Raw genomic sequence first — 24,295 nt, 5'->3', positions numbered from 1 at the left:
GCACCCTGGCACTGCATTCTGTTTTAGAAATAAGTACAGAGATTTGTTTTCCAGATCCATCGCCTAGCCCTGACTTTATTTAAGGGCATCCATAGGATTTCTTAATATGTTTGAACTTAGAATGTTCTGGCTTTCATTGGAAGATGACAGAACCTGTTCCTGGGTCTGTCATTCTACTGATTAGTCCTATATTCACCAAGTTGGTCATTAATGACTTGCTTTGACCAACTTTACGTTGGGAGGATATAAGTCAAAATTTTTGTATGGACTCCCATCTCCCTTTTCATGACAGGCACCCACCAAGAAAGGCAAATTTCACCTAATTCTCTTTATTTTCGAGGCTGATTTCGTAATCAACTAGAAAACCAAATGGAGCAATTGGACTTTGACTTATTGTATTCCAAGGTTCTAGTTCTGGCCAACCTCAGTTTGAAGGATGTTAAGGGGACTTGAGGTTTACAGAGATCTTTGAGAGATTTCTGTTTCAATTTGCAGAATCTCAGCATACCCTGGGATACCCACCCAGTGAGTATAGACTTTAAACCAAGCCAAACCAAACCTATTCCCATCAAATTGATCCCAACTCATAGCGACCCCATAAGACAGAGTAGAACTGCCCCATGGAGCTTCCAAGGCTGTAATCTTTATGAAGTAGATTGCCGTATCTTTTTCCCACAGAGCAGCTGGTGACTTGAACCACAGACCTTTTGGTTAGCAGCTGAACATTTAACCATTGTACTACCAGGCCTCCTATATGAACCTTAATCCAAAAAAAACTAACCTGCTGCCATCGAGTTGATTCTGACTCATAGTGACCCTACAGGGCGGAGTAGATCTGCCCCAAAGGGTTTCCAAGAAGTGGCTGGTGGATTTGAGCTGCCAGTTTTTTGGTTTGCAGCCATAGCTCTTAACCACTGTGCCACCAGGGCTCCAGTGTGGACCTTAGGGCCCTTTAAAAACAATTCTGAATTCTTGGAGAAGGTGTAGCGTGGCTTCTGTGGGAAACTCTGGTTTGGTGCTCCCCAGATCCAAATTAAGGCCATTATCCTCCAAGGATGCTTCTTGAAGTCCTACTTCAAGGCTTCTAAACTTGTTTTCTTATGAATAATTGAATTGGTTATAATCATTTTGAATGTTAACCCCAGCAGGCTTCTTACAGTTTCTGACTCAGTTGTTTTCCTGTTTGGGGGGTATTGCTTCTAAAACTATCTTGAGTTCATAATGTGTTCTCATGGCGTAATATCTGGTAGCTCAGTGAAAACGACTTTTTTTTTTTAATTTCCCTTTGTTCCCTTTAATGTCTGTGTGCTTGGTGTACAAGTTGGAACAGGATCGTTGCTCTGTAGCTGCTTGTGCAAATCAAGCCAGTATACTCAGAAAAAATATATATGCGGAAAATGAAATTAGTTCTTGGCTTTAGTTTAGGACTTGGAGTTTGTCAGGCACTTGTATTGGTAATACGTGACACAGAACAAGGGTTCAGCTCCAAATCTGTCATCAGAAATGGGCTCCACGAGGTGATGGCTGCACAGAAGTATCTCCACAGAATAGCGAGAGCAAATGGCAGGTCAGGAAGGTAGTTTGTCTAGTGGCTATGTGCACTTGTAAAGACTTGTAAAGTTGAAGAAAGTCATTTTCTCATGTGAAACAGTGTTTAGTAAGCATCCCATTGGTTAATACACGGCACTTCTTCACTTTGAACTTCATGATTCTTTCTTTGAAAGAATTATGAGAATGATCGTTATGCTAATTCATATACAGGGGCTAGGTAATTCATTCCCTAAGCCGATATGAACAAGGACTTAGAAGCTGTACTTGACAGTGACACACTGCTTTGTCTCCTAACATCAACCAGTTTTAAATCTTACAACGCTGTTTATAATCTGAACTGAGAGTATCTGTGGAATGAGAAAATCACATAGAGTTGTAGTCTGCGATTGGGCCTGTGTGTGATGAAAAAAATGAGTTATTAAGAGGAAAAAATTATCTTCAGGCCATAAATGACTTGTGGTTCCTGTTTTCCGCCGTCGCCTTGGGGGTTTTGCTGAGCATCAGGTTTTAAGGAGTTCACCTTATTCCCCCTCTGGCTGTTACCAGCCTTCCTTCCATATTATGCCACCTGGGTTCCATTAATATAATACCTAGGAGGACCACTTGCATCCGGACTTGTGACCTTATGCTTGGACTAAAGTGACGTCCAGCCTTTACTGGATCTCCCTGACTTCACAGTCTTTCTGCACCAGGGCATCGAGAGGTCAGGCCAGACTGGTAATGGACAGTTAGTCCAGAGCAGTGGGGTAGAAAATCCAGCACTAGGATAAGCTGGATGGGAACTGAGGGTGATGTGCCTGGAGAAAGGTTGGGCTTGATACCTTCCAAGTTAAGCAGCTTTTAAAGCCTGGGATGGACACATGGGAAGCCATTTTCACAGAGGTGAGTCCTGCAACTGCACATAGGTCAGTATGATCCAGAGAGACTCTAAAGTCAGGGAGACCCAGGGAAGGGTGGAGATTACTTTAGTCCCAGTGTGAGGTCATGAAACCTGGACACAAGTGCTCCTGCCAGGAGGAGGAAGAGGTGAGTCTGAAGATATTCTACAAAAGGAAATGTCAGCACTTGGCTACAGATTGTCTTCTCCACATAGAGTCCCACTTACTGTAATTAGTATTCGTAATAACCCTAAGGCATTTTAAGACCCTGAAAGCTTTTGAATCATAGAATAAAGTTTAAATAGTACTTATAATGATCATGGTCTCCTAGTTTTGTCTTTTTGATGAAAGATTTTCAGGAAAGGTGGCAGAGTGACATCAGGCAATACTCCCAGACTGAAAGTACCCAACTCAGTTTGGACATGACAGAAACCAACAAACTACAGTAGTAACTGGAAAGCAAGCTGTGAGGTGAACCTTAAAATTCATCAATAAAATGAAGGAAACCCAGAATCAAAAGTGTTACCCTAAAATTAGAGGAAGACCAAATCAGCAAGAAGTGGGAGAAAACATCTAGAAAAGAATGAGTGGAAAATGTCAAAGAAACAGTATCATACATGATTTGTATCTCAAAAATATTGAGATACAGTACAGGAAATGATAATAAAAGAGTCTGTCATTAGCTGTTAGGTGCCATCGAGTTGGTTCCAACTTATAGTGACCTATGTACAACAGAACAAAACACTGCCGAGTCCTGTGCCATCCTCACAGTCATTTTTATGCTTAAGCCCCTTGTTGCAGCCACTGTGTCAGTCCATCTCGTTGAGGGTCTTTCTCTTTCTTGCTGACCCTCTACTAAGCTTGTTGTCCTTCTCCAGGGACTAACCCCTCCTGATAACGTGTCCAAAGTATGTGAGACAGAGTTCTCCATCCTTGCTTCTAAAGAGCATTCTGGTTGGACTTCTTCCGGAGAGATTTGTTCATTCTTTTGGCAGTACACGGTATATTCAAGTATTATAGGAATTGATAAATGTGGCTGAGAAACTGCTGTTGCTGCATTCACTGGGTATGTTATGTAGAGCTCTGTGAGGAAGTAGCACGAAGAAGACTTATATTCACCCTGTTCACGTGCAGAGTGAGTAGCTGGGTGCTTTGGGTGTTTTGTTGATTGGTTTTTTGAATTTTTCTGAGATCCCTGGTGCTGGATTTTTCCTGTAGTGATTACTCAGCCTGAGCCAGCTGACAGTTGTCCACCATCCTGAGGGCCTGATTTGGGCATTTCTCACGATTGTTTGACTGTTTTGGACACAGATTGCAGAAACTTTAAACTGCTTTTTTTCACTGTCATTTCTATCCTTTTCCATACTGCTTTGTGCTTTAGATTCAGCTGAGGAAACTCAGTAAACCTAATGGATTGGAGAGGGGGCAGGGCAAAACATTCCAAAAAGACTACTGCTGCCTTTTGGCTGTCATCCTTTGAACTTCAGAGGTCTAAGGGAGTGTTGCTGATGTGAACGTCCTTTTAACAAGTATCGTTTGCCTTTGGTGCCATCGGCCTGGCAATCTAAAGAAAATAAGCACACCAACCCAGCCAGAATGGAAAAGGCCCTTTCAAGCAAATAGGACATTCCTTGCCCAACACTCCATCCCTGGGAGGCTCAGGGGGTGGGAGTGGGGAGGAGAGTGGTTTGCCGGTGTCCTCCAAATGCCCCTGTGGGACCTGGCTTCTCCAGTCAGCTTTTGAAGCCAGTGGGGTTTAAGGAAGGGCTGGCTCCACAGAAAGCTCTTTGTTTTGTCAGTGTTGCTCAAAACAGATGATTTTTTAAAACCCTGCATCAGTATTTACTTTGTCTTACAGTGGTTTGAGTCCAGCCAATGACACCGGAGCCAAAAAGAAGAAAAAGAAACAAAAAAAGAAGAAAGAAAAAGGCAGTGAGACCGATTCAGGCCAGGATCAGTCTGTGAAGGTAACAAGGAGGCTCTGTTTTATTGTGACTGAGGGTCACTTTTTCAGCTGAGAGATGTGTAGGAACAGCTTAGATCGATGATCTCCACTGGTATTACTTCAAGATGGAAGAGTTGGATCCCTCTGCTGTCCTCTGCTGCCATAGTCCTGGGTGATGAAACTGCTATCAGTACCTTAAAAGACGTAGGTTAGACACTGACTCCCAAGCAAGGGGCCCCATCAGAATTTACAGGTACATCCTTGCATGTGGTGCTGTGCTAGGTGCCATAGAGTGATAATTACATAGTGACAGCCCCTGTTGCCTAGAGCAGTGGTTCTCAACCTTTTCTGTCTTAAGCCCCCAACTTGTTCTTTTTAAGGTGAACCTTTACATATTTGCAAGCACTCTCTTAACATCACAGTTGTTGTAATGAAACCATGGGTGTCACAAAGTCTGTGAGTTCCACTGGTTGAGAACCACTGGCCTAGAGCTTATAACCTAGGACTGACTCCCTGACCTGGAACAGAGAGGTATGGATAAAGATTATTTGTTATCTTAAATAAAACATTTTTATAAAAGCCTTTCAGGTAAGTGTTGTTCTCTTCAAGTTAAGCCCCTGGGAAAGCTCAAAATGTATGCATACTTCTTCTTTTAGAATTGCTTCAGAGAAAGTTAATGAGCTTTATAAGCTTATGAGCCACACTTTGCTTTATGCCTCAAATGTTATGGTCCAGTTTGAATCTCCTACCTTACTTACAAATAATTGGAGAAGCTGGACTATATGAAGAAGATTGCGGGGGGCATCAGGATTGAAGGAAGACTCATCAACAGCTGGCGATACGCAGGTGATACGGCCTTGCTTGCTGAAAGTGAAGAGGACTTGAAGCACTTATTGGTGAAGATCAAAGACCACAGCCTTCAGTATGGATTACACCTCAACATAAAGAAAACAGAAATCCTCACAACTGGACCCATAAGCAACATGATGATTAACGGAGAAAAGGTTATCAACGATTTCATTTTTCTTGGATCCACAGTCAAGGCCTATGGAAGCAGCAGTCAAGAAATCAGATGATGCATTGCATTGGGCAAATCTGCAAAAGATCTCTTTAAAGTGTTGAAAAACAAAGATGTCACTTGAAGGACTAGGGTGCACGTCACGCAGGCCATGGTGTTTTCAGTCACCTTATGTGCATGTTAAAACTGGACAATGGATAAGGAAGACCGAAGTAGAATTGATGGTTTAGGATTATGGTGTTGGCTAAGAATATTGAATATACGATGGGCTGCCTGAAGAATGAACAAATCTGTATTAGAAGAAGTATAGCCAGAATGCTTATTAGAAGCAAGGATGGTGAGACTTTGTCTCACATACTTAGAACATGTTATCAGGAGGGGCCAGTCCCTGCAGAAGGACATTGCAGTGAAAAAGACCCTCAATGAGATGAATTGACACAGGGACTACAACAGTGGGCTCAAGCATAACAATTTTGAGGATGGCACAGGACTAGGCAGTGCTTCGTTCTGTTGTACTTAGTGTCACTGTGAGTTGGAGTTGACTCAATGACACCTGGCAACAATAACCTTACTCAGATGTGTCTCCAAGCAATTTTTTACTGTTTCCAATATCAAACCCACTATGAAGAAGATACAGCTATTATTGACCATGATAAGGAGCCCTGGTGGTGCAGTGATTAAGCATTCAGCTGCTAAGCAAAGGGTCAGCAGTTGAAACTCTGCAGGAGGTAGACTTGGTGATCTACTCCCGTAAAGATTACAGCCTAGGAAACCCCGTGGGGCAGCTCTATTCTGTCACATAGGATCACTTCGAGTCGGAATTGATTCTGTGGCACACAACAACTGATCATCATGTTGGCAGGCACTTCACTTTCAATTAGCTGCAAAGCTTAAACATCCCTACAGAGTAGTGGGGTCTTCGCATTTTAAAGACAGGTTTCAGTGACTTACCCAAAGTCTCTCAGTCATGAACTCCAGCCCAAACCCATGCTGTGGCTTTAGGATTGTTTATTTGTTTGGGACGAGTGTTCAGATGATTCCAGTGGAATTAGAACTCCAGCCTGTTATTGAAATGGTTCACTTGGAAATTAGGAATTTTTAACAAAACACCATTTGCATAGCCTGTTTTCCTCTTTAAAAGAGTCATGTAGTTCATTGTAGAGATTTTAGGGAAAATCATGTAAGAGGAAGAAAATTAAAATCACTTCCAGTCCCGCTTCCTAGAAATAAGCAATGTAAACATTTTAGTTGATATTTTCCCTTTTCTTTATAATTTAAATGAAAAAAAGTGAAGAAAATATGGATATTTTATCATCTTAAGCCTGACATAAGACCCAGGAGCAATAAAAGAAAAAAACTGACCATTTTAAAACTACTCTGGCAAAAAGTACTGTAAAAGTCAAAAGACAAACAACAAACTGTGGAAGATATTTACAATATGTGTATCAGTCAATTTAAAATAATAAAATGAGGAGGTTGTTCACAAAATAAAATATATAAGTGTCCAGTGTATGAAAAGATGGTTAAACTCACAATGAAAGAAATACGTATTAAAACAGTTTTTTCCTCCTGAATTGGCAGAGGTTAAGACTTAGTAACATCCAATGATGAGGGTCTGGAGAAACAGATACTCTCCAACTCTGTTCATTGGGTTATTAATATTCTCTCTTTAGAAAGCAAGTTGACAGTATCTGTTATAATTTCAAATGTGCGTACCCTTTGACACAGCAAGCCTCTTTCTTAGACTTCATTGTACAGAAATAGATGTAAAAGCAAGTTCATTATAGCATTGCTTGTGAAACTGAAGAACAACGTCACCAAAATGCGCCTGAGAACGGGACTGGCTAAATATGTTGTGCCCTATGCACACAGTGGACTCGGTTGTTAGGGATGAGCCAGTCTGTGGATCCTCAAATGGAAAAGTCTCTAAGATATGGTGTTTGAAGAAGAGATGTGTGTAGAATGATATCATACAATCCAATTGTAGCTTTTGAAAAGTTTGTGTGTGTGTTTGGAACTTGCATGCAAAAAAAGTCTGGAAGTGTATTTGCCTCTGCCCACCATACCTCCCAAATTAAGATGACAAGGATAATATTTGAGGGATAGGATTGTTGGTGCATTGTTTGAAATTTTATATTGAGCACGTATTATTTTTGCCATCAAACAAGACTAAGAAGGGAAGGAACCCTATAGGAAATACCCACCCATCGAATAGCTCATCATCAACCCCTCTTTCTCTAGTTGTCATATAATATATGATCTCTGGGATTAGGACAGAAGAGCCACACCCAACTTCCACCCTTAACTCTTGAGTTTGTAATTAATCAAAAGTACTTATTAGCATAATGGGCCTTGTTTCTCTCCAACTTTGTCTTGGCCAGATGAACTCTTTGCCAGCAGAGAGGATCCAGGAAATACAGAAGGCCATTGAACTGTTTTCAGTGGGCCAGGGGCCTGCCAAAACCATGGAGGAGGCTAGCAAGCGAAGCTACCAGTTCTGGGACACACAGCCTGTCCCCAAACTGGGTATGTATATTCTTTCTTCTCCAGTCGTGGGCAAGAGATGTGCCTTAACGGTGCCTCCATGAGGGTTCCACGCTGAATCTGTGAGGGAGAGCAGTAGAGTCCCAGAGTTCTGGGTGATTATTATTAGAGGGTAGTCTTCAACGTGCAGTAGAGAAAAGACTATTGTTCAGGGACTTTATCATTTTAGTAGCACACATTGAAGATAATGATTCTTTTAGTACATCATCATCCAGTATAAATTTACAAAGAAAAATTGTATTGGCTCATGATGTGCAAGGATGTCTGCCCATGGATCCGTCTTCCACATAGATTTTATAGAAAGACTGTCTTGTTTATCTAGGAAGATGTTTAAGCCTGGGGGTGCAGAGTCCCTAGCCCCTTGTGCTTGTCTCTCAGCCAGTGCATGCTTACTAAATGCAAAGTAATTTGAAATTTTGCTCAGTAGTAATGGTTTAGCACCTGGAATACCATATGGAGTGTTGGTTGGCACCCCAGAGTAGGCCCTGTGAAGCCCTTGGGGCTAGGCACTGGGAACAACTATGTGGGAGCTCAGGCTGTGTCTCAGCCTTGTTGCCACCCCAGACTGGGAGTCTCTTCAGAGTGGCCACTGCTTTCTGAGTTCCCTGTAACTCTGCTTTGTCAGCTCTGTCTTGCAGATATCACACAGTCTTGGGAATAACCCAAGAGCTGTTTTAGCAAAAGTTAGATTTGGGCTTACCATTTGAATAATGTATTAAAAAGTTCGCTGGGTAATGTCACTTATCAAGCCCTTACTGAGTGCTCCTTGTAAAATAAAATGCAAATCCAAACACCTTGTCACCACCACCCTCCACCTTGCATTCCCACTTAAAAACCCATTAAGGACATCCTACAGTCCTGAGGATAAAGCCCAGCTTCTTTGGAATAGCTTGCAGGCGCCCTGTGATTGGCCCTGGTTATCATCTCCAGCTTCACCTTCTAGTTTTGGTTCCTCTCTTTCATCTGCAGACCTTTACGTATATACCTGCTTGTCTGATTGGTGTCCATGATGGTGACGACCTGTGTCCATTTCCTTCACCAGCTTCTGCCACAGAACTGGTACATTCTAGGATTTGGTGAAGAAGGGAGCGAATGGAAATACCTGCTGCGTGCAGAGCCTTGTAGGCAGCCCAGCTGAAAAGCTCTGGCCTTGTAATACAGTAGGAAAGGCCACAGTTTCTTGGCCATGGAAATCACTTAGGACAGAAAAACAATAAAAAGGTTCTGAGGTTACATGCATTTTGGAAAGGGTGTAAATTCTGTAGGAGATGGGAAAAGGGCTGGCCACCTAGACAGACTACAGAGTGGAAATGCTGGTGCCTTACTAGGCTCCAGGATCTAGCCCTTGGCCTTGTAGGCTCCAATTTGATTCTGTTTATATACATAAGAGTGAGTTGGAAGTGGGTTAATTTATATTAAACAAACTCACAGGGACTATTTTATAAGTAAACCAGAAGGCCAGTTTCGTAACTAGGGAAGAAAAATCTAACTGGTCTAGCAAGCAGACCTTTTGGGGAGCCAGATTGTAAGTGGAAGGTAGCTAGATGCAGTCCTGCTAGGTGCACCTGTTGTTGCCTGCACTTTCTAGTTTGTGACTCTTAGCACATCAGTAATGACTTGTTTATTGAATATCTTCCCCCGGAAAGTGGTACAGTATCTGAGGACAGAGACCTTGTCTTTTTCACTGCTCTGTCCTAGTGCTGGGCATAGTGTCTGGTGCACGGTTGATGTTCAGTAAATACATTGAATGAAAGTGAGTGGGATGGTCAGTCCTGATGGTGGCGTCCTCAGGTTGTAGCCTGCTGTAGCCATTTCCACTGTACCTGCCCCACAGATCAGTGACTGTGAGGGCTTTCAGCTGCCTGTTCATTCATGTGTTAGAATGAAGTTTGGGGCCAGGAGTCTGATAATAAAAGCAAGAATTGAGTGCCTAGTGTGTGCAGAACCCTATGCTAGGGAGCAGTGAACTGAGTGAGTGGGAACTTTTTGAAAACTCAGTTTTCAAAACGTACTGAATGCCTTGTTCCAAGTGTGAACATGAAAGAGTTCTGAACAGTAGAAACTAATCCCAAAGACCCAAATTAGGTGACCGATTTGTCGGGTTTATCAAATGAATCCTACTGGGCTCTGGGTAGGAATCGGGCCGTGCCTTCTGAGCACTCTCACGTACTCCTTCAAGGAGGGGCATGCTGTCTAGGCTTCGGGGTATTGTGTGAGGGTGACTTCCCGGCAGCACTGTGGAGACTCAGTGATTCAGCCCAAAGGCACTTGTAGGGGTCCGTAAACACTGAGCGCCTGGGTTGGCAATGACAGTAACTGGCCTCCATTGCTGAAAGCCAAGTCTGGCATGGCCGAGATTGAGCCTGGCGCCTGGGTGCTGTCATCTGTTTCAGGAACAGGCCCAACACATTGTTGAAGCTGTTGACACAAAAGCAGCCTTGTTGCAACTTCTTATAAATCTTTCCAAATTGATGGGCCCAGGCCAGGGCCATGACAGCACTCCTTACACCAACCAGGAGACACAAAGCCAGATTCAAAAACCCAGTGCCATCGAGTCGATTCCGACTCATAGTGACCCTGTGAGCCAGATTAGTAAAGATAAATGTTTGTCATTCAGTAACTGAAGGAACATTTCGAAGGGTTTCCAAAAAACCAACCACCTTGGATTCCAGTGATTGTTCTGAGGTGTTTGCCATGGATTGGCCCTCAATATGGGGCCAGGGATACCTGGAAGTATGGGCTGCTGTTGCCGAGTACAACGTGTACTTCAGGTGCTGGACTCCTAGGAACGGGGAGTTTGCTCTGGGTGGTTTGAGCTGAGCCCCCTCCCTCCCCAAGAAGACAGAGTGAGGCTCATGGCTGTGCTCTTCCAGGAGAGGTGGTGAACACCCATGGCCCTGTGGAGCCTGACAAAGATAACATCCGCCAGGAGCCGTACACCCTGCCCCAGGGCTTCACCTGGGATGCCTTGGACCTGGGGGACCGTGGTGTGGTGAGTAGGCCCAGTCAGACCACGGGTGTGGGTTGGGTGCTATTTTCAAAGTAAGCCCTGCAGCCACACCAGGCCTTCCTCGAGGAACCTCTTAAGAGCTGAACCAAGCAGATCTGAGCAGACACCACACATTCTCCACATAAATAGCACTTGGCTTTTCTGGCAAGTTGAGAGTTGACCTCTGTAGCTCCCCAAGATGGATATCCTTCTTTCATTCATTCTTTTTTTTTTATTCATTCATTCATTCCCTTCTCTTATTTCTAATCTGTACCCTAACCCTAACTAATGAGTTAAGGCTGCTCAGTGAAGGCCTCTGCTCACCTTCCCACCCCAGCTGCCCAGATCCTCTTCTCTTTGTTCTGTTTCTTCTGTAAGGAACGTTGGAAACAGGAACAGACTTTTTTAATACCAGACTTGGGCGCACAGGTGGAGACAGCTGGGAAAGCAGAAAAAGGCCCAAAGCTTTTGTTGCGCCAGAAAATAAAAACCAGATATGGTAGGAAATGGCGGTGACTCTACTTAGACTAATCCCTTGACTAACCCCAAGGGTCATTTCTCCAAAGAACTTCACAGTAGAAACCAGTAGATCTCCATTGCTGAGAGATCAGAAGTGATGGAATGGTTGGTTAGTTGGATGACATTCTTGGTCTTCCACTTTATGTATCTTAAGTCAGCCACTGTACCCATAGTGGCTCAATTTCCTATTACAACTAGGGTGCTTATTCCAAGAAAACCTGTCATGCCTGGGGTGAGAAGGATTCATGAAATTAGACAAAGCATTTTGGTGGTTTGCCTCCTCCTCCTGAAACACTTGTTGGCCCAGGGTCTTGGAGTTGATGCCCCACCTTCCAGAATCCCTTTAAGCAAGTGCCTTATTTCTCTACAGCTGAAAGAACTGTATACCCTCCTGAATGAGAATTATGTGGAAGATGATGACAACATGTTCCGATTTGATTATTCCCCGGAATTTCTTTTGTGGTGAGTCGTAGGGCTTTTTTATGGCTCTTGAGAGTAAGGCAGAGAGCAGGACAACCACAGGGCACCAGAGTCCCCATACCTACCAAGAGCCAGCCTTTGAATAGCAAATTAGTGTATACTTGCTGAGTTTCCACTGCATCTGAAGGAGACTTGCTTCCAGGGGAGCTTAGACGTGAAACCTTATTTAGACAGAATGGCTGGTTGAGGGAGACCTTTGTAGAACTGGTACCCAGAAGAAAAGATCATGTACTGTATGGTGACCTTATGTAAGAAGGAAAGGGGATAAGGCCTACCACGATTTAAAAGAAAACCAAACCAAACCAAACCCAGTGCCGTCGAGTCGATTCCGACTCATAGCGACCCTATAGGACAGCGTAGAACTGTCCTGTAGAGTTTCCAAGGAGTGCCTGGCGGATTTGAACTGCTGACCCTTGGGTTAGCAGCTATAGCACTTAACCACTATGCCACCAGGGTTTCTGATTTAAAAGAAAAGCAGGGTTGTTTTTCTGTCCAGTTCCTGAGCATGCCGTTGTATAAAAATGACCCTGCCTGGTTGAGCCATCCACCTGCCTGGGCCACAGTTACTATCCGGGAGGATACAGGCATGAAGGCTGAAGTGGGGAGAAACTACCTGAAGGGGATGGGGAAGGACGAATAGGCAACCAGAGGGAGGGGAGCGGTGGTGCCGGGAGGGCAGGTGGGAGGCCAGAGCTCCAGGGGGTCCATGATCCGCTCCCAACCATGCACCCACTGGCCTTGAGCCGAGGAGGCTAGTCCTCTGGTACTTGGTTTAAGCTGTCAAAATGAGCAAAAAGAAAATTAGATTGGGTGCGAAAGCCTTAGTATACCAGCCTTGGATTGGGTGAGTGAGTAGGGCAGGTGGGCTGGGCAGAGAGAAAGGGCCAAGGCTCAGTTCCACGTGTGTCCTGGAGGGCTTGGCCCCAAAAAGAGTTCAGCTATCAGCCCTCAGAGGTAGTGGCTGTGGAGCCTAAAGAGCCTGTCCAGCCTGCTGGCCAGCAGCACCACAACCCCAGCCCCTGTCTCCTTTCCAGGGCCCTCCGGCCACCCGGCTGGCTCCCCCAGTGGCACTGTGGAGTTCGAGTGGTCTCAAGTCGGAAACTGGTTGGGTTTATCAGCGCCATCCCAGCAAACATCCATATCTATGACATGTAAGCAACGGTGGCTACCTCCAGCCTTCACATCACCACTATCCTTCTTGGTCTGAGAGGGAGAAGAAAAAAGATACACATATCCACTTCTTTCTCCCTCCTTCTCCCCACCAATGAAAGAAAGAGGGAAGGTCCCATGAAGGGAAGAAACCCGGGTCCTGAGAATAGGAATTTGTGATCGGCACTACCTGTTTTGCTCTGAGTTGCTGGCTCTGTCCGTGACCTGGGCTGGAGGGGGCCCAGCCTGAGGGCTGGTGTCCTAACTAAACGGCCCCATTTTTGTACTCCTGCACCAGTCCCCTGTTGACACTCTTGTGCAGCTTCAGAACTGGGCCAAAGCCAGTGTGTCCCAGATTCACACAGTCATTGGGGCTTTCAGTCTCTTCGTTTTCCCTGGAAATATCAGAACTACCTGTCACAGGCTTCTGGGCTTCTGGGCTGTGGATTCTTGTGAGAACCAGAACCCTGAAATCCTGGAATAGCCTTTGCTTACCCTGAGGGGTTCCCTGTGCCAATTCCCTGCCTCTTAAATGTGGGGCACCCCTGGCCCAGCTCTTGGGGATGAATCAGGCAGATGCTGGTGGTGCCTTCAAATAAAGGAGCTTGCTTGAGTTGCACTTTTCCTTTGGAACTGAGCTCTTGGGGAGGAGTAAGAGGGCTCCTTGTCTGTGGAGGCTGTTAGAGCGGTGAGAGTCCGAGATCTAATCGCCGAGGGCAGGTGGCAGCAGAATGCACCCCTGTGCTGAAGGCCTGGGCCCTCTAGGAGTGGCTCCAGACCCTGGAAGCGATAACCTCCCCCTGTTAAAAGCCTGGTCACCTGGCCTTTTCTTCCTCCTTCAGAGAGAAGAAGATGGTAGAGATCAACTTCCTATGTGTCCACAAGAAGCTGCGCTCCAAGAGGGTGGCTCCGGTCCTGATCCGCGAGATAACTCGGCGGGTTCACCTGGAGGGCATTTTCCAAGCTGTTTACACTGCCGGGGTAGTACTACCAAAACCTGTTGGCACCTGCAGGTAAAAATCTCTTCCTGCCACCTGCAGTAGTTGAGGGGCTTGTGTCATTGAGCCTCAGCGTTGCCTCTTGGCTCAGCGCCTGCCCAGGAGCATCTCACTTTTGTAATCTCTGGTGAAATGAAGCCCACAGGCGCCAGGCAGGGAGTGGAGGGGTGGAGGGGGAGGGCTGTGGGCATGGGCAGCTCGAAGACCCATGTCCTTTCTGAAGGGGTCAGCCCTTCTCAGCCCTGCTGACTACTGCCATTTGGAAATGGGGGTCAGTCTGCTGGGGGTTTTGTTTTTGAGAAAGAGCCAGCTAATCTGGATTTTTATGAGAAATGTCCCAATTTTTTTAATGGTTACCTCAATTTTGTTTTGAATGTTGTGTAGGCCAAAGAGAGGATGGTGTGATGATTACTCTTCCCAGTAACAAAGTAGTGGCTTTTTTGAAATTGAAGAAAACATGGCTGTGCATGGGTGTTCACTGGAGGGAGGTTGGAGAGCTGGGTAGGGTGCCCCTGGCTCAAGTGGAGCCTGATGTGTCTCTCATGCCACCTGCTGGCCATCCTGAGATCTCCGTGCCATTGTCTTAATGGGACTGGCCAGAATCCCAAGAACAGGACATTTGTATCCCCACAGGTACTGGCATCGGTCCCTAAACCCTCGGAAGCTGATTGAAGTGAAGTTCTCCCATCTGAGCAGAAATATGACCATGCAGCGCACCATGAAGCTGTACCGACTGCCAGAGGCCAGTGGTGCCCTGGGGCAATGGGGTGGGGCAGAGCCTGGCCCTTAGCTGGGGTGGTGGGGTGGTGGGGATTCTCTTACCAGAAAAGTCAATCAACCCATAGTTTCCAGATTCCTGGACTTGCCATTTCTGTCCTCTGTTATCTATAGCAATTACCCATTACCATTGCGTCAATGCTGAGTCAATGCCGGCTCATAGTGACCCTGTAGGACACAGTAGAACTGTCCCATAGGGTTTATAAGACTATAAATCTTTATGGAAGCAGATTGCCACATCTTTCTTCCACAGAGCTGCTGGTGGGTTCAAACCACCAACGTTTCAGTTAGCAGCTGAGTGCTTAACCATTGTGCCACCAGGGCTCCCCATCTATAACAAAGGTTTTATTTTGACTCTCAGTTCTGCTGGGTCTGCACCTGGGCCAGCTTCCCTGCCATGTGTTGATGAGCTCAGAGAAAACACCTATTCTCTCTAATTTTAGCCTGAGTGACGCATAAATAGAAATATGAATCCACTTACTGAACCTTCACGTACACAGCGTCCTATCCCAGACCCCAGCATAAGGGAGTTGTAGGGTGTTCCCTCTGCCTAGAAGACTGTGTTTCCAATCCCAGTTCCCACACCCAGCGTTCACTGCTGGAGGACTGGGCAACCACTTGGGAGTGGTTTTTCTGTGCTGAACCTCAGTTTGCCTGGCTTCCCAAAGGAGCACATGCTCCTCATTCTCCAGTTGTGCCTGGCTTCAGGGTCCTCCGACAGTAGGGGTTCTTAAAATCCCCTCTGTCTCTTGGAGCTCTTCCAATTAGTAGTCATTCAGCCCACAGTCAGTGGTGCCTGCTGGTCAGAAGGCTGCCCTCCTGGATTCATCAGCCACCAAGTTGGATTCATCACCCTGGAATCCAGCTAATCTACTGTAGGGTTGGGGTCTTTAGTGTCCCAGCTTGAGAGACCACTGCAGCGCAGTTAGACAGTGTGCCAGAAAACAGGTTTTGGAGGCTGTGATGTGTCTTCTCCCTCTTGTTACCATGACAGATTTGCCTGCATTCTAGGCAGGTGGGCAGGGAGCGTTCCGAAAGTGGCACAGCAGCCAGAAGAATGATCTGGCTCTCCCCAACTGGGTGAGACTCCCGGCATGGCTGCTTTTTTCAGCCCAGGACATGAGATGTCATTGTGGGAGCTGCTGTGTAGAAACAAGGTCAGTAAGTGCTCCCTAGAGCAGTCAGTATAGCAGGGAATTTTGGAGGCTCCAGGCCCTGGAACTGAAGTTTTAAAAACAGTTCCTGCACTAGGAAGAAAGTGAACCAGGCAGTGACTAAGGGCATGTAAACTGGTCACTCCACCCTGTTTTGAGATTTGGCCCAACCCCACCTTTATGTATCAGCCTCTCAGGAGGCTCTATCAGCCTAAGCATTTGCTCCACTGGAACAAGTGGTCTCATTCCACTGGAACCTTTTTCTACAGAAAAGTGGCTGTGCAGTGGGACTCTGGTTTGAGAGTAAAGCTGAAGAGTTCACTGCTTTTCTTCTGAGTTTAACTTGCAGCGTCCTTTGGGGCCCTGCTGGTGCAGTGATGTCTGAGTAGATGCACAGTGTGAGCATCCAGGGCAGGCTTAGCTGGGCCTATCTGCAAGTGCTCTGAGTCTTGTAGAAGAGACCCCAGTGTAGGAAGAGAGAGATCAGTTACAGCGCAGTGTGGGGAGGCTGGGGGACCAGGACAGGATCCAAGGGAGGCCTGGGAGTAGCACTGTGTTGGGCAGAGGAAGGTGGTCGAAAAGCCCCGAACACATCCATGGGGCAGGCAGGTTTCTTAATCATGGCACCATTGGCCTTTTGGGCCAGGTAATTGTTTGTCGTGGGGGGCTGCCCTGTGTATTGTAGAATGTTTAGTAGCATCCTTGGCTTTTACCCACTACATGCCAATAGCTCCTCCCCCAGTTGTGATAGCTAAAAATGTCTCCAGACATTGTCAGATGTCCCTTGGAGGGCAAAATTGCCCCACGCCTGATAACCATCAGCTAGAGGAACAAAGCACAGCCAGAAGAGCCAAATGGTCCACAGGGCGGAAGGCCTTTTGACCTCATTAAAACCGAAAAACCAAACCCATTGCTGTCAAATGGATTCTGACTCATAGCGACCCTATAGGACGGGGTAGGACTGCCCCATAGAGCCCAAGGAGTGCCTAGTGGATTTGAACTGCCAACCTTTTGGTTAAAAGCTGTAGCACTTACCCACTATGCCAGCAGGGTTTTCTGTGACCTTATTTGGGAGTTTGAATCAAGGGAGGGAAGGATGGGTTGTGTTCTCTTAGGAAAACAGCCTGGGGCCATGTGAATAAGAGGTCAGAACACAAACAGCCTTAGCCAGATGACAACCTTCACAAGGAGGGGGAGTTCCAAAAGCTGTTGAAGAGGAAGGACTGGTGCCTGAGTAGTTGTGAGCCATGAGGGAGAGGGAAGTGCTGAGGACAACTGAGGGCCTGACTGAATAGATCTAGGGTAGTTGTGCGTGGCTTCAGGAGCCTGTGGTAGGAATTCTTAAAATCCTTTCTCTCTCCTCAGAGTTCTTTCTGTCAGTAGTCAGTTGGTCCACAGCCTTCTCACCGCTGCTGGCGAGAAGGCTGCCCACCTGGATTGAAGTGAGACAAGGCACTGACTTCACGTTCAGCACATGTGAGGTGGTCTTTTCTGTCTTCCTTCCAGACTCCCAAGACAGCTGGGTTGCGACCAATGGAGAAGAAGGACATTCCAGTAGTGCACCAGCTCTTCACCAGGTACTTGAAGCAGTTCCACCTCACGCCCGTCATGAGCCGGGAGGAGGTAGAGCACTGGTTCTCTCCACAGGAGAATATCATCGACACTTTTGTGGTGGAGGTGAGTGGGGGGCAGGGGTGTCTTGGGCCTCTGGCCTGTTCACAGAGAGGCATCCTCCTTGAGTGGCTGGGTTTCCAGGGCTGGTGTCTGAAGAATTGATGACAGCAGTGTTGACACCCTAGACTTCTTTGCCTGTCCATGTTTGGTCTTCTCTAAAGACAGGAAGACTCATAGCTTGCATTTGTTGAAAATGATACTCTCTGAACTGGCTCAACCCATTCTTTTCTCCCCCACCCCTGCGGGTGGTGACCGAGTAGAGAAAACTGAGCCCCTCTTAATAAGTCAAGTAAGCCTCTGATTCCCTGCCTGTCCCAGGTGACCAAACATCAGGGACACAGACTGGGAAAAGTGGCAAGAAGAGGTCCCTGGCGATGCCCAGGCAGGGAAAGAGCTTGACAGGCTCAGCCCACAGTCCAGCCTGGATTCTCCTCCCCGTTCTGTCCTCAAGTGCCCTTGGCCAATGCCTTTTCTTCCTCTCTGCAGATCCCATTTCAGTGTCCACCCTTCATCTGAGAGAGCGCTGCCTCGGGGGGGCGTGAGTAGTAGGAACCATTTTGTTCAGACTGCAGTATCGCTGTGTGTAACATTGCCTCTTTTATTGTTTTCCCTTCAGAATGCAAATGGTGAGGTGACGGACTTCCTGAGCTTTTACACCCTTCCCTCCACCATCATGAACCATCCAACACACAAGAGTCTAAAAGCTGCTTATTCCTTCTACAACGTTCACACCCAGACCCCCCTTCTAGACCTCATGAGTGATGCCCTTGTTCTCGCCAAAATGGTGAGGAGCAAGCTAGAGGATCCCTCCAGAGATCTATGGGGCAGGGCAGTGGAGCACTGGTGCTCACAGCCCCTGGGAGGTCTCTGCTGCAGGCCAGGAGGGGTCGACCCCTCCTCAACTCTCCTGCTCAGCTTAAGTAGAGTCCCAGCAGTTCTCAGCCAACAAGTCAAAAGTAGGAGGGAGCAAGGAGTGTCGAGACAAAGTGCAGGCATTAAACTCCTGATTTATTTCAGTGAGTTTCGTTCTCACAGGAGGTGCTGCCAAGTAGCTTGAATAGCCAGGCCTGCTCTGGGCATAAAGGAGTTCTCCTTACTATTTTCCCCAGCGTGGGGCTGGGGAGATTGGTCTCTCTTGGTGAGTCACTAGAGGATCTGACCATAGAGCATGGGGTGGAGGGGCCCAGACTCCTGTTACCCCAGCAAGGTCATCACTCAGTCCTTCGTCTTGTTCTGGGTACCCTCTTCCACCAAGCCCAGCACACTGTGGGCAGGCAAGAAGGGACTATCCAGTTCTTGCCCTCTGAGAGCTGATCCAGTTGGTGAGATTGAGGAAGTGTCTGTTTCACAGTCTCAGAGCAACATGTCCGGAGTCATTAAATCCCATGATGCACACCAGAGGCCTAGGAGTTGGGGTGTCTGAGGAGCGAGGGAGCAATGCCAATGCCAGGTAGCTGATGGGAGCCAGCGTCTTAGGTTTTGGGGCTTGATCTCTGTAGGGGACTGTGGAAATCACTGCACAGTGTCTCAGGGAGGCATAACAAGGAACAACAGGAGCGGTGGCCTGGACAAGACAAGTGTGTGCTCAGAGCCATGCTGAGGAGAGGCCAGGCAGCAGGGGTGGTGCTCAGGGTCTCATGAGAACACAACCTGCAGAGCTAGGTGCTTGTAGGAGTTTGGCTTTGACGAGTAAGCAGTGGGAGCTTCTGAAGGAGCGTTGGTCTCAGGGCTACCTGTGGGATGGTTTGGATGTGACTGAAAGGGGGCAAGAAGGTAATGCAGCCGCTGTCCATCCTAACATGTTCTTGTTTCTCCCTGCTGCCGGGCAGAAAGGGTTTGACGTGTTCAATGCACTGGATCTTATGGAGAACAAAACCTTCCTGGAGAAGCTCAAGTTCGGCATAGGGGATGGCAACCTGCAGTATTATCTTTACAATTGGAAGTGCCCCAGCATGGGGGCAGAGAAGGTACGTGCTACCTTCCTGCCATGGGCAGCCTTCCGCTGGAGCTCCCGCGCAGCGGCCTGGGCCACCCATCAGGGAGTTGATGTCTCCAACAGCCAGGGCCATAGATGTGGGATGCAGCATCAGCTTGGGCTCTGGTTACCTGGTGTTTGGGCCCTTGAAAAATTCCCTCCCCTGATGGCCAGGCCAGCAGGGTCGTGTACCCCTTTCGGCGGCTGGTGTGAGCCACCTCAGCTGGCTGGAGACAGGCCATTCCGGACTGTCTCAGGGAACGTTAACCAGGAAGGGTAGAGCCTGAGGACCCAGTGATGGGTCCTCTCCTCTGTCAGTGTGAGACTTCTTAGCCCTTCTCGCACAGCCCCAAGGGCAGCTCAGGGGCGTGGGTACAGGCAGCACTGAGGAAACACTGACAGGTCTGCTGAGGGAGGCCTGACCAGTTTTCCTTCAGGATGCTGACAGTGGCTTTCCTGGAGGAACCCTGGAGCAGAGGTTTGGTGAGATGGTCCTGGGCTCTGGTGGGAGTGTGTTCCCACCACACAGGTGGCATCTGTGGATCAGTCAGTCAGAGCTTCAGGACGGGATGGGGGAGTGGACGAGTCTTTGGACAACTGTCATCTCAACTCTGCCTCTCCCTGTTGGCTCTCCTAGGTTGGACTGGTGTTACAGTAACCAGTCACCAGTGAAATTCTGGATAAAGCCACTGAGATTCAAACCAGGAAATGGAACCCCACCACTTGTTGGTCTGATTTTCACAAACGTGAGAATCCCTGGCAAAGGGAACAGAACTGAACCGGCTTTATGAAACAGCCATTGAATTTGACAATTGTATTGTGATGGCATAGGCTGCGTGATGTCACCTCTGGCCGTGTCTTTGGTCTCTCTGTTTTCCAATTAACCACATCTTCATGCAGCCGTGATCAAGGGAATGTAACTGCTGAAAACTAGCTTGTGATTGGCATATTATGGAGTTAACGGGTGAATAATAAAAGTATATATATTATATATATATAAATACTTTAAATATTGTTCATGTTCCAAACGTACAAGGATATTTGGTCTCTAATGAAAAGCTGTATCCAGACCATTCCTCAGAATTAACCCAAGGACAGAGCCAGACACACACATTGGGGCAGGAATGATTCACTTCTGGAAGCAGGCATTGACTTCTCTTGGAGCAGGAGAGAGGATCTGGGGAATCTTAGGCAGTTCCGCTTCTGAATCGGCTGGAATGATTGGCTCTGCAAAGGAAGGGGAAGGCAGAGGGAGTCTGCCAGGCTTTAGGGAGGGCTCTGATCTCTCAGGATGGCAGGTGGAGCTCCTGGATGGCTGACCCTCAGTCAGGGTGTTCCAGCAGGGCTCAAAGCTTTTTGCACTTGAGACTGGGCAGCAGGGAAGATCAGTGGAAGCAGATTTCATTCATCAAGACCCTTCTGCCATCCCCTTGGCCTGCTCCCTGTAGGAAGTCATCCTGCTGACTGATTTAAAAGGGCTCTCTAGCCAGCAGTTGCCAACATGATTGGGATGAATCCCTTGTGAAATTTGGCTTTCCCACTGCCTGGGGTGACTGGCAGTTTGAAGGGGACCTTGGAGCTCCTTGTAGCATCTGGGACCTTGTGGAGACCACAGCAGTCCAAGCCCTGCTTGGTGAGCTCATCAAGAGAACAGAGGCAGCACCCTGGTGGAATGGGTGGCTGAGCAGGCGTGGCGTGGGGCCTGTACCTGGCCTGGGCCTTCCAACTGTTGTCAACTCATTAGCTACTGCTTGTTGTGCTCCTTTCCAAGACAGGCAGCCGGCAGGTGGTGGTGAGGAGTGGTGAGTAGAGGAAGATCGGGTCTTGGCTGCAGAAATTATTTCACATCGCCACTAGCTGAGTCTCATTCTCACTGATGATGTTCTGTGGGTGGTGATGGTGGTGGTTAGTGATGCTGCCAGTTTTCCTAAATGTAATTGAGCCTCGGGCTCATGGCTGTCCACGTAGGCAGTTCTTGGTTATGCTCCGCCAAGTGGCTTGGGGAGAACTGGGCTGTGCAGTTGTCAGCCACCCGCATCCAGCTTGCACGTAACTTTTGCTCTAGGAAAACATAAATGGCAGATAGCATGATGTGTAGGGTTTCCTTGTCACTTTCACCTCTCGGCTTCTTTTAGGGGGAATGAAGCCTTAGCCAGGAAGCAGGCTCAGCCTGGTCCCACTAACTGAAGTCACTCTGCAGGCACAGGGGTTTGTTTTCAGGCTGTGGGTTTGGGCTGAGGTGTGCCGGAGGCTAATTCTGCAGAGTCCCCAAAGCCGGAGGGAACCATGTGCTCGGGATGGGGGCTGCACCACCTACTGGGATGCTGCCTGCCCTCTATAGACTGCGTGGGAGCCAGCAACTCCATGTACTGGGTTTTCCTCAGAGGTCTCAGGGGGCCCCTCACCCCCTGTTGTTCATGGCTGACCTTTGACCCCAAGAACCCAAACCAAAGAAGCTGCTGTGCTTAGCAAGGTGTACACAGCATTCTGCAGACAAGAAGTTGGAAAGGCAAGGGCCTGCATGCACAGCCTGACCGACATCAGACACAGCCCCCCAGGTCCAGAGCAGCTCACCTGCCCAGATCGGCAAGAATATCAAAGAACAAAGTGCCCAACTCTTTCCTCCGTTGGGCGGGAGCTGGAACTCAAAAAGGCTTGCTGTCCTAGTCTTGGTCCAGTCTGGATCAGGCCCCAGCCCGAGCTGCTTCTGTGGGATTTGGAGTGTTCAATAGCCTCTCTGGAGTGTGCTTTGCCTTGGTTGACCCAGGTCATGAAATGGAAACACCAAGGCTCAGGTGGCAGCTTGGGAAGAAACAGATCTCCTGGCAGAGGCCCAGTGTCTCCTCCAAAATCATGTGGCCTGCCCCTTGGACTCTGCTGGTGTCTCATGATGGGGATGCTACCTGGCCCTCAGCACCACCCCCTGGTTTGTAGAAGTCAGCTCAGTGGCTGCTGCTGTCCAAACAGCCCCTGGGTTCTTCACTCAGCCCCTTTCAGGACTCCAGATCAGAGCACTCAGAGAGAATCATCACTCAAGGTACAGGGTCTCAGCCAAGGAGCTTTGCGGTAGGGTGGTGCCACGGCTGACATGAACCAAGCAAGGGACGGACCCGGGCCTCCAGGGTTGTGACTGGTACTGGCCTCAGGCAGCCACTGCTGGAAGGCCTTCCTGAACTTGACCCTCATTTCCTGCCACCCGGTATTCCTGCTAGCTTTTGGACTCTGTGTTTCAGTCATCACAGTTACCTCCTGCCTTTGAATGACTGCATTTGACCACTGCCCCCATGGCACATTCCCACCGTGATCTCTGTGAGGGAAAGTGCTGGGGAGATAGGAGCCTCTGCTCCAGATTGAGGCGACACAGGGCTCATCTCCCCCCTACATGCCGGTTCCTGAAGTCTTAGATATCTTTTGGAGGCCAGCCCACACCAAGCCACTTCAACACCCAGGTTTATGGAAAATTTCAGGCCTGATCTGCTACTCCCTTAAAACAGCCCTAGCAGCTCTTACCTGCTGACTCTGGAGCCCAAAGGGGACGTCCATGTGGTCTTGAATTCTTTCCCCAAAGATGACCAGCATTTAACCAACCTGAGAGGTGGCCCCAAAGCTTCACTGAGCTGTGGCCTAGGAGAGCGAGGGGCTGACCGTCAGGCCCAGGAAGAGGGGCAGGAACAGTTCTCTGGTCAGTGCTTCCCCACTGGCTTCAGTTGTACCCTACTGCACAGCGAAGGGAGGCTTGCAAACAGACTGCCCCTAGGAACTGGTTCATTCAAGTCAATTGAAGATTGAGTGGCAGGCAGGTGCCACTTCTGGGAACGGGGAAGAGGGCAGCTTCACCTTTTTGTCTTGGCTTTTCTTTGGGCTTTGGGAGGGGCATCCATTTCCAGAGTCGGGGAGGAAACACCAAATGCATTGTTGTTCTGCTCGATACATCTCACTTGTTTCTAATAAAGGAAGCAGCTGAACAAACCCTTCTGTCCTCCTGGTCTTCCTCTTGTCAGCAGGTGGCAGTGGGACAGTTGGGATCCTGGGCTGAGGCCTGGCCTAGAGTACCATCTCTTCCTGAGGGCAAGGAGGCCAGCAAAAAAGGCTCACTGCACAGGGCAACTTTTGACCAGGGTCCTTGGGTGAGGCTGCCCTTTTTTCAAGGCAAACTTGGCTTTTTCTGGCAGAGAGGAGCTGGGGCTGACCCAGCTTATTCCTTGTAAGAGGAGCAGCTGGGCTCTGAGCCAGCACCTGAGCCCCTTGGCAGAAGGACCACTGAAAGGTGGTTTGTGAGCCCCTTAGGATGGGAGGCCCCTCCCAGGCTTCACCAGCCAGGAGCAGATGAAGCTCTCTCAGTCCAGGTCAGTAGTGGCTCCTCTGATGGAGGGTGCTGGGCCAGCTGTGTCCAGATGCCCCAGCTCTCTTCCTGTGCCAGGGGCCAGGGTTCTGATGAGCCTCAGGGGTTCTTGGTTGTTTTTTTGTTGTTCTTTAGATGAAAGTTTATAGCTCAAGTTAATTTCTCATTAAAAAATTTATACAGATAATGTTTTCTGACATTGGTTGCCATCCCCACACTGTGACAGCACACTCCCCCTTTCCACCCCAGGTTCCCTATATCCATTCATATAGTTCCTGTCCCTTCCTGCTTTCTCGTCTTGC

The 24,295-nt window shown here is 48.1% G+C and overlaps 1 protein-coding gene across 3 annotated transcripts in view; it reads left to right on the top strand.

Annotated features, from left to right (window-relative positions):
- NMT1 (N-myristoyltransferase 1) overlaps nt 1-20,640 on the top strand; it is a 28,440-nt gene extending 7,800 nt beyond the window's left edge. For 2 of the 3 annotated variants that reach the window (XM_003414295.4, XM_064271017.1), the window contains exons 2-12: nt 4,288-4,396; nt 7,774-7,918; nt 10,810-10,928; nt 11,815-11,906; nt 12,959-13,075; nt 13,916-14,086; nt 14,705-14,813; nt 17,509-17,679; nt 18,293-18,460; nt 19,506-19,643; nt 20,289-20,640. In XM_003414295.4, the coding sequence (XP_003414343.1) occupies nt 4,288-4,396; nt 7,774-7,918; nt 10,810-10,928; nt 11,815-11,906; nt 12,959-13,075; nt 13,916-14,086; nt 14,705-14,813; nt 17,509-17,679; nt 18,293-18,460; nt 19,506-19,643; nt 20,289-20,309 (1,360 nt within the window). In that variant the 3' untranslated portion in view covers nt 20,310-20,640. Of the gene's footprint in view, nt 1-4,268; nt 4,397-7,773; nt 7,919-10,809; nt 10,929-11,814; nt 11,907-12,958; nt 13,076-13,915; nt 14,087-14,704; nt 14,814-17,508; nt 17,680-18,292; nt 18,461-19,505; nt 19,644-20,288 lie in introns of all 3 variants that reach the window. The other variant, XM_010594527.3, reaches the window with a different exon arrangement.
- Nucleotides 20,641-24,295: the final 3,655 nt, after the last annotated feature.

The sequence above is a fragment of the Loxodonta africana genome, chromosome 18 (genome assembly GCF_030014295.1).
Source record: "Loxodonta africana isolate mLoxAfr1 chromosome 18, mLoxAfr1.hap2, whole genome shotgun sequence".
NCBI classification, from domain to species: Eukaryota; Metazoa; Chordata; class Mammalia; order Proboscidea; family Elephantidae; genus Loxodonta; species Loxodonta africana.
Note: the sequence above shows the minus strand (reverse complement) of the source record. Positions and strands in the feature narration are given on the sequence as shown.